General features: G+C 45.2%; 1 protein-coding gene across 1 annotated transcript in view; it reads left to right on the top strand.

Annotated features, from left to right (window-relative positions):
* The window catches only part of PRR19 (proline rich 19), a 106,218-nt gene that overhangs the window by 63,332 nt on the left and 24,690 nt on the right, over positions 1-18,196 (top strand). Inside the window, exon 2 of the mRNA XM_077456622.1 lies at positions 983-1,944. Coding sequence (XP_077312748.1) covers positions 1,011-1,944 — 934 coding nt within the window. The 5' untranslated portion in view covers positions 983-1,010. The remainder of the gene's footprint in view (positions 1-982; positions 1,945-18,196) is intronic.

Below are 18,196 nucleotides of genomic sequence, written 5' to 3'. Positions count from 1 at the left end.
ATTATTGTTTGGCACTGATTGGCATCCATTAGTACATTATAACACCTGTGCTGCTAATGAGTGCCCACCTGTGCTGCTAATGAGTGCCCACCTGTGCCGCTAATGAGTGCCCACCTGTGCCGCCTATCAGTGCCCACCTGTGCCGCCTATCAGTGCCCACCCATGCCCATCTGTGCCGCCTACCCATGCCCATCTGTGCCGTCCATCCATGCCAATCCGTGCCAGCTATCAGTGCCAATTTGTGCCACCTATCAGTGTCCATCCGTGTCGCCCATCCGTGTCGCCTATCAGTGTCGCCTATCAGTGCCGCCTATCAGTGTCCATCAATGCCACCTCATCAGTGCCACTTCATTGGTGCCCATCAGTGCCGCCTTATCAGTGCCCATCAGTGTAGCCCCATCAGTGCCCATCCGTGAAGGAGAAAACGTACTTATTTACAAAGTTTTGAAACTGAAACAAAAAAAAACATTTTTTTTTAAAATTTTCGGTATTTTTTTATTTGTAGCACAAAAAATAAAAACCGCAGAGGTGATCAAATACCACCAAAAGAAAGCTCTATTTGTGGGAAAAAAATGATAAAAATTTCATTTGGGTACAGTGTAGCATGACCGCGCAATTGTCATTCAAAGTGCGACAGTGCTGAAAGCTCAAAATTGGTCTGGGCAGGAAGGTGTTTAAGTGCCCGGTATTGAAGTGGTTAAAGACGGCACTGGTTGTAACATGACAAAATTTGGAAATTTTCAGGGGGTATGAATACTTTTTCAAGGCACTGTATAATAATGTCCATGGTTTTTGAATTGGATGTCAATTAACTGATGTGAGGTTGAGGAGTCCAAAATCTTTTAGCCATATAGGGCACATTTCAACTTACAGCAATAAACGTAATTTTTTGGGGGCTTTGGCTCATGGATTGTTTTCCATCCATGTATAGTTGGTCATCTGTTAATACTGTAACTCTTTATTTCCTAATTGTTGGCCTTAGGTGATGTCCTGAGTCAATATTTGCCATAATGGATCGTGAGAACAGCTGTCTGCCATCGCTAAAGGATAAAGGACCAATTCCCAGCTTGGCCGGGTTAAAGTCAAAACTCAATTCTAAAGATCAGGAAAATCTCTGCAAAAGCATCACGAACACAGTGATAAAAGCAAGAAGGAGGAAGACCAAGAAAGAACGCAACAGTATTAAATTTAAGATGCACAAAGAGACATTTCAGAAGAAGGGGTGGCTTCAGGACTGTCCACGTGGACTTGACAGGTCTTCTAATTCACATGGTCCAAAAACAGCAACTCAACTTTCTTCAGGAATAAAGTCGTTGATGTCAAAGCAAGTCTTTATAACTCAAGGTCGCCTGACCCAGCACCAGGGGATATTTGATCATGAGGTGAAGTCTGTCAACATTGAGAGGCTTGTAAGAGAGACACCAGAGGTAGATGCAGCTAAGACAGACACTGGCACTGCCACCAATCAGTCAGAGAGAAGGACACCAGTAGGCAACATGGAGCTGGATGCTGGCCTTATTCCAACACTGGAGGTGAAGGATCAAGAGGAACTTCCTTTAAACCAGAAAAGCTCAGACAACCTGGGTTCTAGAACATTAGAAGTTGTAGAAATGAAGACCCAGGTCTCTCAGACTGAGTCCAATTTACCCCAAGCTGTAGACAAGGAAAGCTTAACATCGTGCATCCAAGGCAGTGGCAGCCAACTGCAGAGCACATTGTCAGATAGCAGGAGTGGCGCTTTTCTTGAAGAAATACAGGAGGCACCTGTCTATGAGGTAGCTGAAAGCATTAACAATATTCTGAGCCAACTTAACCTATTCCCAGGTCGCAACCTGGTGAGTGAGATTCGCCAGTCTGTAATGAAAAAGGCGAAGGAGATGTCCGGCACGAGTTCCAACCTATCGATCCTACCTGTGCAGAGAAAGCTGGACAACACCTGTGCAGGTAAGACTTACTGGACTACTGTCACTTCTAGCCTGGCAGGTAGGTGCTCTCTTTTTCATGGATTTATATCTGTTTAATAGGCAGCTCATAGAAAGAACATCACAATATTTTTGGCAGCCAAAAGCTCCCAGTATTTTAATGTGAACCTGGCCTTGTCAAAAAATGTTTTCTAAGTATTTCCAGTGCCCCTATTGAGACCGGTGGATTCTAGCTGTAGGCTATATACAGGTTCTTTATTGTTTGGAAAGCGAAGTAGATAGTAATTTAGACCCCATTCACACCTGAGCGTTTTGTAGCTTGACGCCTGAAGCTACAAAACGCTGGAGGGCAAAAGTCGCCTGAAGCCGAACGCCTGAAGCTCAAACAAGTTCCGGACCCTTTTTTGTTGTGCGAATCGGGCTGATTTGGGCGTTTTTCTTCTTTTAACATTGGTGACCTTTTGCCCTGCACAATCGCGGTAAAAAACGTTGCAAATCGCTGCAGAAAACGCTACGCTCAGGTGTGAATGCAGCCTGAGACTAGAAGACAATTTTTACCCCCAAACCTCCCTTCTCCGAGCCAAATCAGTGTTTTTCAACCTGGGCTGCCGCAATCATGGGACCCAGTCTTCTCTGTATCAGCGTCGCAAGTTGCTATGGTACGGGCAGGCTGTGTGCCAGCATGATGATGGCAACCCAGACCATAGCAACACATGACTGATCCAGGGCAGGCAGGATACAGGACTACCCCCCCCCCCCCCCCCCGTGTTCAGGAGAAGATATGTTCCTCCTCAAGAACTCCCCACTTCTCACCCTCTGTCGTGCTGCTTGGGCTGAAAATAAAGACTTTAATGTGAAGAGGGGACTGCATGAAGGGGGGGGGGGTCTGTGCTGGGGAGGCTTTGTTGTGATGAGGGGACTCTGATGGGATGGTGGGATGCATGTATATGGGGCCTCTGATGCAAGGGTGTGCTCTGAAGTGACGGGGGCATCTGATGTGAAGGGGGGCTCTAATGCGATGGCAGGATCTATGTATGGCAGCCTCTGATGTGATAGCAGGACCTATGTATGGCAGCCTCTAATGTGAAGGGGGGGACTCTGATATAATGGGGGCCTCTTATGTTAAGGGGGGCCTCTAATGTGATAGGGGGCTTCTACTGTGAAGTTCATTTAATCAAGGCATTTTTCCAAGGTTCATGTTTCCCATAAGTAACATTTATGATTAAGATTTTTTCATAATTTTATAGGATGCCATGATTAAAAAAAAAAAGGTTGGGAACTGCTGCTCCAGGTCACATTCCAGAAAAATATTTTCCTTTTCTTGTTCCCGTTGTGAGAAGCAACTTTTTTTTTTGAACACCCTATGACATCATTACTATTCTCGTAAAAGCTCAGCAGGGGTAGCTGTTGGGAGCTCAGCTCCTATTGAAGTAAGCACACCTCCAGAACTACATCTCCCAAAAGCCTCTCTCTCTAAACATGGTGCGTGGGTAGGGTCTTGGGAATCAAAGCAGCAGGATTGTTTTGCTGGTAAAGAAATCAACGTATGCATACAGAGTAGGACAGAGATTGGTGGGGAATAGGTGGAGTTCTGTAGTCCAGCAGGCAGGTCTGACAAGACTGGCTGTGATTTCAGTGGAGAAAAGGCACGGTGTTCTCAGACCAAACAGGAAGTTAGAAGCACACTGGATTTCTGGCAGATCTCCTGGCATTTTTCTGAACTTGCAGCATTTTTAAAAGTTAAAACATGGGAAAATGCACAACTTGGACGAAGATCAATGGGGACTCAGCAGGGACTTGGTAGTCAAGTTGAAGACTAATGCCCTGTACACACGGTCGGACATTCCGACAACAAAATTCATCAGATTTTTTACGACAGATTTTGTGCCAAACTTGTCTTGCATACACACGGTTGGACAAAGTTGGCGGAAAATCCGATCGTTCTTAACAAGGTGACGTACAACACGTACAAACGGGCCAGGAGCCAACTTATTCTGAGCATGTGTGGCACTTTGTGTGTCGGAATTGTCTACACACGATCGGAATTTAAATGATCGGATTTTGTTGTCGGAAAATTTTAGATCCTGTTCTCAAACTTTGTGTGTTGGAAATTCCGACGGAAAAAGTCAGAAGGAGCCCACACACGATCGGATTTTTTGACAACACGATCCGATCACACATTTTCCTTCGAAAAGTCCAACTGTGTGTACACTTTGTGTGACTTTTTTTTACAGGGCTTCTCGGACAGAGCAAATCGACGCTCCCCTGTGCCGGAGCTGACCAATCATAATCACTCTAATCCGTCCTGGAAGCCCTGCAGAAAGAGGAAGAAGAGTGGGGATTTTGAATCCCCAGACTGCTAGACCGATTGCGTGGGCACTGACAGTTCATCACACACAGGAATAAGTACATCAGAGGCCGGGGGTGTTTAGGGTGTTATTTTCACCTTTTCATTTTTTTTTCTGAAAAGGTGCTAACACTTCAAATACTTTTTTTCTTGAGTATGATGCTTCCTGTCCTGGCATAGCTATGTATCAGCCATACTCCTCAGCACAAGTATCCTCACACAGATCTCTATTACAGAGATGGGAGGAGGGGTGTGTGACCAGTTCTGTTACTGAGCACTGATTAGTGAGTGCTCTGGGTGCCCTTAGGGGTACAATTACACCAGATGTAGTGGGACTGCGTTGGGCAGCTATCTCAGCAGAGTGCAGCATTGTAAACTGCCTTGTCTCTGGTGTGCCCGGTTCCCTCCACCATGTTGTGGTGGTGTGCGGGCAGTGTGTACTGAACAAATACTGCGTATAGTACTTTTTTCCAGCGGTAGAGCAGGGGAATGGAAACTCGCACATCACTGCAGGAAATTGCAGTAAGGAATTGTCTCTGTAAAATTTCAATAATGTTAATTGAAAAGAAAAAACTGTGAACAGTGCGATGTACCAAGAATGGCACATTAGCAGTGCAGAGACCCTGATGGACCACAACGCGCACCTACTGCTGGTGTAAACTAACCCTAAAACCTTATTAAACTAAACCAGAGGTCTCCAAACATTCTTCACAAAGGGCCAGTTTCCTCTCCTTTAGCCCTTGTACACACGGTCGGACATTCTGACAACCAAATCCGTTGGATTTTGTCCGATGGATTTTTGTCCGACGGATTTTGTCCGAAACTGTTGCATACACACGGTCGGACTAAGTTGTCGAAAAATCCGATTGTACATAACGTGATTACGTTATTTCGTTACGACGGGACTACGTTCAGGCTAGTAGCCAATAGCTTTGGTCTAGGAATTTGATCTGAGCATGCGTGGCACTTTGTCCGTTGGAGTAGGCTACACATGGTCGGAGCATTTTGTCGGAAAATTTTACGGACAAGTTGGAAAACTTGGTCCGTCGGATACTCCGACGGAAACAGTCCGATGGAGTCCACACACAGTCGGATTATCCGACAAAATGGTCCGATAGGACTCATTCCGTCGGAATCTCCGACCGTGTGTACAAGGGCTAAGAATTTAAGGGGGCCCAAACTGTGGCCAATTGTAGTAAAAAAATAATGCCCCCTTGTTTGTTTTACTGGGGGTAATTGTGCCCTATCTTTGGTGTCACTGGGAAGAATTGTGCCCCCATCCTTATTGTCACTGGGAGGAATTATGCCCCATCCTTGGTGTTATTGGGCACCATTATTGGTGTCATTGGGAGGAAATGTGCCCCATCCTTGGTGTCATTGGGAGGAATTGTGCCTGATCATTGGTGTTATTGGGCCCCTTAGTTGGCGTCATTGGGAAAAATTGTGCCCCATCATTGGTTTTATTTGGAGGAATTCTGCCCCGTCGGTATCATTGGAAGGAATTTTGCCCCATCATTGTGGTCACTGGGAGGAATTGTGGCCCATCCTTAGTGTTATTGGGTCCCATTGTTGGTGTCATTGGGAGGAACTTTGCCCCATCCTTGGTGTCAATGGGAAGAATTGTGCCCCATCATTGGTTTTATTGTGAGGAATTGTGCTCCATCGTTGGTATCATTGGGGGGAATTGAAAGAAATCAAATGTCACCAGCACACCAAGCATCTCCAGAGTGGGTCCAGAGCTTTATTTTGCATTGTTACAGCAGACTGCAACGTTTCAGAGCCACGCAGGACCCCTTCACATGCCTAAAAACCAGCCGTTGGTCGCTACAGCACCCGTTTACATGCACAGCCATTTCTACAGGAAAGTGTGCGTTGGGATTAGAGCATTGGAAGATTGGGAGGAATTGTGCCCCATCGTTGGTGTCATTGGGAGGAATTGTACCCCTTCATTGATGTCAGGGGGCGGGTCAATTACTCCCCAGCAATCAGTGGATAAAACAAGGGCCAGATAGAGGCATGCATCTGGCCCCCAGGCCGAAGTTTAGAGACCATTGGACTAAACAGTTATTTGTATATACCCAGCTTGACTGCTGTAACAGTATAAGGTAGTAAGATTATGAATGTGGAATCTGTTCATACAATGTTAGTCGGGCTGTATATCTACACCAGGCATGTCCATACCAATTGCGCCCCACGTTCCGGTTTCGAACGGCCCGCCTGGTAATTTGGACATATATATCTTTTGTGGCCCCCAACGAATCTCTGAGTGCCGGGGCCACAGAAGATATATATACTGGCTGCCTCAGAGGGGGTGGGACGAGTGCCGTACATACAGGAGAATTTCCTGTCTACTCGCGGCCTCTGTAATAGTCCAGAAGTCCAGTCTCCTGCGCTGCCATTGGACGACTGTTCTGCTTATAATATGAGGCGGGGCTTTGTATTAACCACTTACTTACTGGGTACCTAAACCCCCCTCCTGCCCGGACCAATTTTCAGCTTTTAGCGCTGTCACATTTTGAATGACAATTGCGCGGTCATACAACACTGTACCCAAATTAAATTTTTATCATTTTTTTCTCACAGATAGAGCTTTCTTTTGGTGATATTTGATCACCACTGGGATTTTTATTTTTTGTTAAACGAATTAAAAAAGACCAAATAAAAATAAAATAAAATAAAATACAAAACTGTTTTATATTTTGTTCATAAATTTTGCAAACAGATATTTTTTCTCCTTCATTGATGTACGCTGATGGGGCTACACTGATGGGCACTGATAGGCACTGATTGGCTGCACTAATGGGCACGATAGGCTGCATTAATGGGCACTGATAAGGCGACACTGATAAGGCGGCACTGGTGGGCACTGATAGGTAGTGTTGGTGGGCACTGATGGCATTGGTATGCACCAAAAGGCGGCACTGAAGAGCATTGATAGGTGGCACTGAAGGGCACCAATAGGTGGCACTGATGGGTGGCAGTGGCAATGTGGGTGCTGTATTCATGGCAATGGTGGGGCTGCATTCATGACAATGGGGGTGCTGGATTCATGGCATTGGGGGTGCAACATACATGGCAATGGTGGGGCATTCCTATATAGGAACATCGAGTTTATAAAAATATACCTGTGCAGACATGAAGTGTGAGATTTATGCAGTGTATACATCCTCAGCAATAGGACACCGCTGCCGAAAGCATCCTAATGCCTGAAATGTTTGTGTAGCTGCAGACTGCTTATGTCCTTCAAGCTGTTGGGTCCTTTTCAGCATCCGTGTTCTGTTGCTAAGGGCACAGTTGCTCTGCGCATATTAGCTCAGCGTCTGACAGATGCGAATAGAGAAAGAGATCAGTCGCAGTATAATGCTCCCCCTACACTAGTTTATAAGGAACAAGTTCTGTGGCCGGAATCAACCTGCAGGTACATTTACACATGAGAAACGACCAGTAACTAGGCGTCAGTGGCCGTTGGTGCTCCATTTTTGGGGGGTGTCGGCAGAGAAACCACCTAGTCACGGTCAAAAACCCCCGCCTCCCCTCCCCATTTGCTCAAGCGATTGGCGAACAACCCCCCGTCACCCGCCTGTTTGCCCACTAGCCCGGTCCAGGTCGCGGGCAGCTTCGGCGGCTTCCTCCCTGCTTCTGTTTCTGGCCAATACGGTCGATTCTCCTCTCGGCCAATCAGGTCTTAATAACTTCCTCATTGGCCGGGGGGAAAAGCAGGAAGACTATAGCGAATTGGTGTCAGTGGAAGAAAAAGTACCCCATCATTGGTGTCAGTGGAAGAAAAAGTGCCCCATCATTGATGTCAGTGAGAGGAAAAGTGCCCCATCATTGGTGTCAGTGGGAAGAATAGTGCCCCATCATTGGTGTCAGTGGGAAGAATAGTGCCCCATCATTGGTGTCAGTGGGAAGAATAGTGCCCCATCATTGGTGTCAGTGGAAGAAAAAGTACCCCATCATTGGTGTCAGTGAGAGGAAAAGTGCCCCATCATTGGTGTCAGTGGGAAGAATAGTGCCCCATCATTGGTGTCAGTGGGAAGAATAGTGCCCCATCATTGGTGTCAGTGGGAAGAATAGTGCCCCATCATTGGTGTCAGTGGAAGAAAAAGTACCCCATCATTGTTGTCAGTGGAAGAAAAAGTGCCCCATCATTGATGTCAGTGAGAGGAAAAGTGCCCCATCATTGGTGCCAGTGGGAAGAATAGTGCCCCATCATTGGTGTCAGTGGGAGGACTGGTGCCCCATCATTGGTGTCAGTGGATGGCATGGTGCCCCAAGGGCCGAAAAAAACAAGTTAAGGGCCATATCATATAATATGCCCATAATAAAAGTGCATTCGTTCAGAAGATGTACTGGACAAATGGCAGTGCGCATTTTTTTTATTCGACTTTTGCATGTTCTTCTTTAACCCCTTCACACCAACATAACGCAAATATGCAGTCTTCAGCTTAAAGGGGTTGTACAGGGGTGATGCCAGCGGCTGCAGACATCACCCTAGCACCGCTTTTTAAAGCCGACGGTCAGCTTTCATATGATAACAATTGATGCGGCTAAGCAGCCGCTCGATCATTATCACAAGCAGTGGGAGGGGATGTCCCCCTCGCTGCCTTCCGTGCCTTGCCCGGGCTCTCCCATCCCTCTGGGAGGACCGGGCTACCAGCTGGCACGTCTGACGGCTGCCCGGAGTCCCGAACAATGCCACAATCGGCTTTGATTGAGTCTCGGATCTGGTAACCTAAAAGCAAAAACAAATATTCAAAACAGCCAAACTTGGCGTTTTAAATGCTTTTAAGTCCAAAGGAGAGATTTGGGGTCTTATAGAACCCAGATCCCTCCATAAAGAGTACCTGTCACTGTCTATTACTGTCACAAGGGGTGTTTACAGCAATAAAAGTGATAGAAATAATAAAATAAAGGTACAGTGTAAAACTAAAATAAAATAAATAAGAAAAAAAACATTTTTAAAGTCCTCGTCCCCCCGAGCTTGTGCGCATAAGCAAACGCATACGCAAGTCGCACCCACAAATGTAAACCGTTTTCAAACCACACATATGAAGTAGTGCCACAATCGTTAGAGCGAGAGCAATAATTCTAGCGCAATACCTCCTCTGAATTTCTAAAAAGCCAACCTGTAGAAATTTTTAAAGCGTCGCCTATGGAGATTTTCATTTTCATTCCATGAGCGTGCGCAATTTTAAAGCATAACATGTTATGTATCTATTTACTCAATATAACATCATCTTTCACATTGTACAAAAGAATTGGGCTTACTTTACTACTGTTTTATTTTCTTTAATTTATGAAAGTGTATTACCGTATTTATTGGCATATAACACGCGCCCCAAGTTTAGGAGAGAATTTTAAGGAAAAAAAACTTTTAGGAGGGAAGTTTAAGGAAAAAAAAAAACTTACATTTAAATGCCCATCAGTGCAACCTTATCAGTGTCAGTGCAGCCTTTCCCCAGTGTCCATTGCAGCCTTGTCAGTGCAGCCTCGCCCCAGTGCAGCCTTGCCACAGTGTCCATTGCAGCCTTGTCAGTGCAGCCTCGCCCCAGTGCAGCCTTGCCACAGTGTCCATTGCAGCTTTGTCTTTGTTACTGGGTGGATTTAAAATTTGTGCCACTGAGATCGCTGAGACTGGGCAGAGCGGAGCGATCGCCGCCGAGATACACATAGCCGAGTGTACTCGGCTCCTCTCGGCTGTGCTCACAGTCACGCCCACTCCTGCCCTATGATGGACATAACACAGGTCCAATGGCGGGACTGGGCATGACTGCGAGTGGAGCCATGCCTAGCCAAGTACACTTGGCTATGTGTCTCGGCTGCGATCGCTCCACTCACAATCAGCGGAGATCGGCTTATAACACGCACCCACAATTTTCCACTGATTTTAAGGGGAAAAAAGTGCGTGTTATACGCTGATAAATACGGTACTTCCAAAAAAATTCCATTTGAAAGGCCACTGCTCGAATACAGTGTACATTCTCTAGGGCAGGCTTTCTCAACCTTTTAACCCTAGAGGAACCCCAGAAATAATTTTCATGTCTTGAGGAACCCTTACTAAAACCAATTCATTAGGGGTCAATAGGAACAATGCTCCTTATACTGATGGTCAATAGGAAGAATGTTCCCCTTAAAGTGGTGCTCAGAATGCCACCCTTAAAGAGGAAGTAAACCCTGATGAGTTTACTTCCTCTTTCATTCCCTGCAAAGGCAAAGCATAATGGACTACTAAGCATCGCATAGTAGCCCATTATGTGTCACTTACCTGACACAGGAGCCAGCGAAGTCACCGCTGTCCCCTGTAGTCCGGTGCATCCATCTTCTCGGTGGGGTCTCGCAGCTCCGCCGCTGTCATTCGGCGAAGCCGCGAGGACGTCACTCCCGCGCATGTGTATGGGAGCCGACACGCGCGCCAGCTCCGTCGTTGAAAATGCCACGCTCAGTGCGCCTGCGCGCCGCTGTCTACGGCGCATGCAGTGCCTGTCTTCGGACAAATATCTCCTAAACCGTATAGGTTTAGGAGATATTTCTTGGACCTAAGGGTAAGCCTTAATCTAGGCTTACCTGTAGGTCAAAGTATGTTGTAAGGGTTTACAACCACTTTAAAGACAGCTAAAAAGATATTTGGATAAGTGATGTTGAACCTTGAACTCTGTAGGCACCATCAAAAAGGTGGTTCATCAGCCACAGCTCAAGGAACCCCTAGAAGACCTCTGGAGAAACCCCAGGGTTCCACGGGACCCTGGTTGAAAATGGCTGCTCTAGGGTCTCCGCTAAAAAATACATATATAATGTTTGGAGGTTCTTAGTCATTTTTCTAGTAAAAAATACAAATTTGAACTTGTAAGCAACAAGTGTCAGAAAAAGGCTTAGGCATGAAGGGGTTTAACTGTAAAAATCCTCTTGTATTGAAGGACCCGACGTTCAGTACAAATCCGAACAGCAAGTCCACGTCGCCAGATCACGATATATAATCGTTTCTTCCAAAGGGTCTAATCCTGGTAACAAAGTGCCAGCTGGGTATGAAGGGCTGGCAGAGAAGTGGGTCGTGCCTCATGTTATGTGAGAAGGCCTGCTGAGAGAAGAAAGAAATGAAAGCTGTTCTCGGACAATCGTGACTCGGTTCTTAGAGCCCTTTACCTAAAATGTTGCTGAAATTGGGGTAACCCTTTTTTTTTACCACTGTGTGCAGAGTAAAGTGGACTCGGATTTTAAAGTGCAGGGCAGAGGGAAAGCAACAAGCGCACCTAAAGAGGCCCTCTCAACTTTCCCATTTAAGGCAAAGAGACCGGATCTCTGCAAAAGACCCCTTTCCCCCGACCCGGTAGGGGCCCCATTCACACCTCCATGTTTTGTAGCTCCAAAATGCTGGAGGAGAAAGAAAAAATCTTTATGGAGGAGGTTCACATCTCCACTCCAAGTCACCTGAAGCCAAACGCCTGACGCTCAAAAAAGTTCTGGAGCTTTTTTTTTGTAGCTCGAATTGGGCAGATGTGTGCGCTTTAAATTCCCATAGAAATTACTGATTTTTATGCGTATTCGCACGTTTTGCTATGTGTTTATGCGCAATGTTCTGCTCAAAAAAAAAAAAAAAAATAGTAATATTATATGAATAAAAAATGTAAAGTAAATAAACAAATAACTAAAAATCATCATAAATATATAAACATTTTATTAAATTAATTAATAATATTTAATAATACATAAATAAATAATAATTAACCCCTAACCTTAAAAAAATATATTAAATAAATTATTATTCATAATAATAAATAAACACCCAAACTCTAATGCCGCGTACACACAAGCGGAATGTCTGACAGAAAAAGTCAGCTTTTCATCGTATATTCCGATCTTGTGTATGCCTCATCTGAATTTTTTTTTTAACGAAAATTCTGACAGACCTAGAAATAGAACGTGTTTTAAATATTTCTGACGGAACCAATTCCTATCAGGAAAACTGCTCATCTGTATGCTGTTCCGAGGGACCCAAAACGACGCATGCTGTGAAGCAAGTACGAGACAGAGGCTATTGGTTACTGGCTGTTGAACTTCCTTTTTCTAGTCCCGTCGTACGCGTTGTACTTCACCGTGTTCTTGGTCGGACTTTGGTGTGATCGCGTGTATGCAAGACAGTTTCAGCGGAACTCCATCGGAACGCCGTCGGAAAAACCTTCGGAGTTTATTCCGACGGGAAAACCGGTCGTGTGTACGCGGCATAACAAAAAAAATTATACTATTAATAATAATAATAATAATAATAATAATAATACTATTAATAATGTATTAGTATTATTATTGTTATCATTATTATTTATTCATTTTGTGTAGGGGTGCACCGAATGGAAATTTTGGTACTGAAAATTCAGGATGCACTTAGCCGAAAACCGAAAATAACAGTTTATCAGCCCGGAAGGTTTTACCCCCTTCCTGACCAGAGCACTTTTTACAATTTGGCACTACGTTGCTTTAACTGGTAATTGCGCAGTCATGCAATGGTGTACCCAAACAAAATTTGCATACTTTTTTTCCCCCGCAAAATAGAGCTTTCTTTTGGTGCTATTTGATCACCTCTGCGGTTTTTATTTTTTCTTTATCCACAAAAAACGAGCAACAATTTTGAAAAAAAAAATAATATTTTTTTTACATCTTGCTATAATAAATATCCCCGAAAATGTTTTTGAAAAACACATTTCTTCATCATTTTAGGCCAATATGTATTCTTCTTGATATTTTTGCTAAAAAAAAGAATCGCAATTAGCGTATATTGATTGGTTTGCGCAAAATTGATAGCGTCTGCAAACTATGGGAAAGATTTATGGCATTTTTATTATTTTTTTACTAGTAATGGCGGTGACCTGCAATTTTTAATGATATTTCGGCAGACAGATCAAACACTTTTGACACATTTTTGGGACCATTGACATTTATACAGCGTTCAGTGCTAAAAAAATGCAATGATTACTGTGTAAATGACACTGGTAGGCAAGGGGTTAACACTAGGGGGCGATCAAGGGGTTAAATGTGTGTTCCCTCAGTGTTCTTCTTAGTAAAACGACGTTGTGCCGTATAGTAAAAAATGGCCTGGTCAGGAAGTGGGTAAATCCTTCCAGGGCTGAAGTGGTTAAATGGTTTGCTATACGGTTCGGCTACCTCCAGTCTGTGTTTTTCTTGGTCATGGAGATCTATCTGTGATTCTTGAAGGAGCCACAGGATTTTTTTGGACTTTTCTCACCCTTGCTCCATTTCTCTTTGGACTTTGTTTTTTTCATCATGGAAATTTGCTAGAGGAGCAAGATGTTTGTAGATGTCCATGTGTACACTTTTTAATGTTGAACCAATCCTTAGACTGGGGTGCCTTGAGGCTGAAAATACTTTTCAAGGGCGCTGTGACTGAAAAAAAGGTTGAAAAACACTGTTCTAAAGTATCTGCTAGTGGGAACAGGACCTAAAGTAAGGTACATAAACTACCTCTTACAGCATTAGAATTCTGAATTAGAAATAGTTGACCACTAGATGTCGCTCCTCACTATGCAATATTTTAAGAACGTCGGCACAGGCAAGAAGATACATATAAAGACACTTTAGTAGGCCTGTGTTGGGAAAAGAGGACCAACAGGGCATAACAGGGCATTGTCCTCACCAACTTTCCATTCCAGCACTCTGTCAACCTTCTCCTCATTGCTATTCCCTGTTACGCTCGCGATGACCCTGTATTCCTGCACCATCAGCCTCCACCACCACCCTATCAAACCTCTCCTCCATGACCCTTCCCTGTCATACTAGCAGTGACCCTGGATTCTTGTATCATCATCCTCAACCACCATATCAACCCTCTCCTCCCATGACCCTTAATCAAACTAGCAATGATCCTGGATTCTTGCATCATCAACCTCCACTGCTACCATATCAATCCTCTGCCCCCATGACCCTTCCCTGTCATACTAGCAATGACCCTGGATACTTGCCTCATCAACCTCCACCACCACCTCATCAATCCTCTTCTCCATGACCTGTCCTTGTCATACTAGCAATGACCCCGGATTCCGTCATTATCAACCTCCATCACCACCATATCAACCCTCTCCCCCCATGACCCTTAATCAAACTAGCAATGATCCTGGATTCTTGCATCATCAACCTCCACCGCTACCATATCAATCCTCTGCCCCCATGACCCTTCCCTGTCATACTAGCAATGACCCTGGATACTTGCCTCATCAACCTCCACCACCACCTCATCAATCCTCTTCTCCATGACCTCTCCTTGTCATACTAGCAATGACCCTGGATTCCTTCATTATCAACCTCCACCACCACCTCATCAATCCTCTTCTCCATGACCTGTCCTTGTCATACTAGCAATGACCCCGGATTCCGTCATTATCAACCTCCATCACCACCATATCAACCCTCTCCCTCCATGACCTCTCCTTGTTATACTAGCAATTACCCTGGATTCCTTCATTATCAACCTCCACCACCACCTTATCACTCACACAGGCTATTCTGTTCCTCCCTGTGTTCCTATTGGCAGGAGGAAGAAGGGAGCAGTTATAGGAACCTATTGATGGGGCTTTAACAAGCAGCTGATGCAAAGGATTCTGGAATGTGTAGTCTCTACTAGTTGTGACCCTGGATTCTTGTATAATCATCCTCAACCAGCACCACCATATCAACCCTCTGCCCCCATGACCCTTAATCAAGCTATCAATGATCCTGGATTCCTGCATCATCAACCTCCACCACCACCTTATCAATCCTCTCCTCCATGACCTTTCCTTGTCATACTAGCAATGACCCCGGATTCCTTCATTATCATCCTCCATCACCACCATAGCAACCCTCTCCCTCCATAACCTCTCCTTGTCATACTAGCAATCACCTTAGATTCCTGCATCATCAACCTCCACCACCACCTTATCACCCACACAGCCTCTTCTGTTCCTCCCTATGTTCCTGTTGCCAGAAGGAAGAAGGGAGCAGTTACAGGAACCAATTGATGGGGCTTTATCAAGCAGCTGATGCAAAGGACTCTGGAATGTGTAGTCTCTACTAGCAGTGACCCTGGATTCTTGTATCATCATCCTCAACCAACACCACCATATCAACCCTCTGCCCCCATGACCCTTAATCAAACTAGCAATGATCCTGGATTCTTGCATCATCGACCTCCACCGCTACCATATCAATCCTCTCCCCCATGACCTCTCCTTGTCATACTAGCAATGACCCTGGATTCCGTCATTAACAACCTCCATCACCACCATATCAACCCTCTCCCTCCATAACCTCCATGACCCTTCCCTGTCATACTAGCAATGACCCTGGATTCCTGCATCATCAACCTCCACCACCACCATATCAAACCTCTCCCTCCATGACCTCTCCTTGTCATACTAGCAATCACCTTAGATTCCTGCATCATCAACCTCCACCACCACCTTATCACTCACACAGGCTATTCTGTTCCTCACTGTGTTCCTGTTGCCAGGAGGAAGAAGGGAGCAGTTACAGGAACCTATTGATGGGGCTTTTTTCAAGCAGCTGATGCAAAGGACTCTGGAATGTGTAGTCTCTACTAGTTGTGACCCTGGATTCTTGTATAATCATCCTCAACCAACACCACCATATCAACCCTCTGCCCCCATGACCCTTAATCAAACTAGCAATGATCCTGGATTCTTGCATCATCAACCTCCACCACCACCTTATCAATCCTCTCCTCCATGACCTTTCCTTGTCATACTAGCAATGACCCCGGATTCCTTCATTATCATCCTCCATCACCACCATAGCAACCCTCTCCCTCCATGACCTCTCCTTGTCAGACTAGCAATGACCCCGGATTGCTTCATTATCAACCACCACCATATCAACCCTCTCCCTCCATGACCTCTCCTTGTCCTACTAGTAATGACCTTAGATTCCTGCATCATCAACCTCCACCACCACCTTATCACTCACACAGGCTATTCTGCTCCTCCCTGTGTTCCTATTGGCAGGAAGAAGAAGGGAGCAGTTACAGGAAACTATTGATGGGGCTTTAACAAGCAGCTGATGTAAAGGATTCTGCAATGTATAGTCTTTATCTGAAACAACTCCATATCTTTCTATGGGGACAGAAATACAAGAGCCAGCATGCTCTAGGTGGCAGGAAACAAGACTCTTCAGGTCTGGTGCAAGGATTTTTGACACCCCAGGTGAAACCTAATTTTGCCGCCCCCACAGGCTCCGCCCCTGAATCCACCCCCTTTGCCCGAGCATCAGTGTGACAGGAGCCGGCGCTAGAGGAAGCATGCAAGTGCAGTAGAGAGCACTGATCATAGAGGTGCGCAGAGGATGTTTGCTTCTGTTCCATCAGGACATGTCCTCCAGTGCTGAGCCTCTATAATGACGCTACAGCACGGCTGCCTGAGTAACATGCAGTAGAGGCATCCCCTGCATCCCCCTGTGCATGCTTTATCCCAGCAGCGCCCACTAGAGGATATTACATTTATTACAGAGTTATTTATAATACAGCACCAAAAACTTACATAGAGCAGGGAAACCAGCTGCCGGACGCCCAAGGCAGCAGTGCACCCTAGGCGGCTGCATAGTTTGCCTAGTGGTAGCACCGGCCCTGACTCCATCTTGCTTATTTGAAGCCCCATACACAGAGATCATCTGAGAGAAAGCATCTCTCCTTCAGGTCTGCCTCATGGTCACTCAGAATCGCCTTATGCCCCATACACACTATCATTTTTTTCTTCAGATTTACCAAAACCATATAATATGAGGTCAAACCTTAGGAGTTTCAATTTGTATGCAATCAGGCAGGCCCTTGCACTACATGGTTTTGGTAAACCTGAAGGAAAAACTCGGCAGAAAATCTGATAGTGTGTATGGGGCATAAGGCGATTTCGAGTGACCAAGAGGCAGTGAAAGAGATCAGACCTGAAGGAGAGATGCTGTCTCTCAGGTGATCTCCCCACGCGATTAAGGCCTCCACTGCCAGTTGGGATGTCCAGCCTGAGAGGGGGATTCCAGGTGCATATCGAGGCGCACCTGCACCGACGGTAAAGCATTCCAGTGTGAGGTGACTAGTCGGGTCACTGGGAAAGCCTGCAGTTCCAGGACGTTCATTTGATCCTTAGCCACATGAGAGAGCATTTTGCCGATCTGCAGAGAACATAGACACTGCACCATAGAAGGAGTATAAGCACTGTATACAGACATCGTTGCTGGTAGTCATCTTGCTGACACTTGTACCACAGGGATAAGGGATAGGGCTATCCATTTCTGGGACACTGTATACAGACATCATTGTCCTCTCACCTTGCTGAGGAGCATCCTGCCTGTTTCAATTGATTAAGCTGGGCCAGTTGTGTTGTTTGGGCCTGCTATCCAGGAGTTTAAGTGCACCAACAAAAGTGGCTAGCTGAAGACACCAAACCTTATCCTTTCTTCAAAAGGACTAAAGCTACTAGTGCCATACGGATCCGCACACACATATTTAGGGCTCTGTATATGCATTGGATGTGTGGGAAAGTTTATCTAGAAAGTTAAGCCATTACTTGTTGACTTGAATAAGTGTTTAAAGTTGGGCCTGCAGTGTTGGGAGAGAAGAGAGAGACCTGACACAAAGGAAGTAATTCCTTCCCACGTCCCTGTGCATCGCTGCGCTCGCAGGGAATGTGGGAAGTGACGACAATTCGCCGACTGAGCTAATTTCAGTGTTTTTGATTTGATTACATTATTGAATACATTTTATTATTTTTATATTATTATTTTTGATAAATATTGATAGTTATTTATTATATTATAATTTATGATTCCGTGTTTCAAACTTTATCAAACCCGGGATGTCTACTAGACTTTTGTTTGGAGTTATTCCTAAGAATGACAGGCCTACAATATAAAACACCTAATTTCTATGCAAAAC

This window comes from Lithobates pipiens, unplaced genomic scaffold (assembly GCF_037356315.1).
Source record: "Lithobates pipiens isolate NorthernLeopardFrog02 unplaced genomic scaffold, aLitPip1_a1.2 Scaffold_27, whole genome shotgun sequence".
Classification (NCBI taxonomy): domain Eukaryota; kingdom Metazoa; phylum Chordata; class Amphibia; order Anura; family Ranidae; genus Lithobates; species Lithobates pipiens.
The sequence above is the reverse complement of the archived record's forward strand: the minus strand, read 5'-3'. Positions and strand labels throughout refer to the sequence as shown.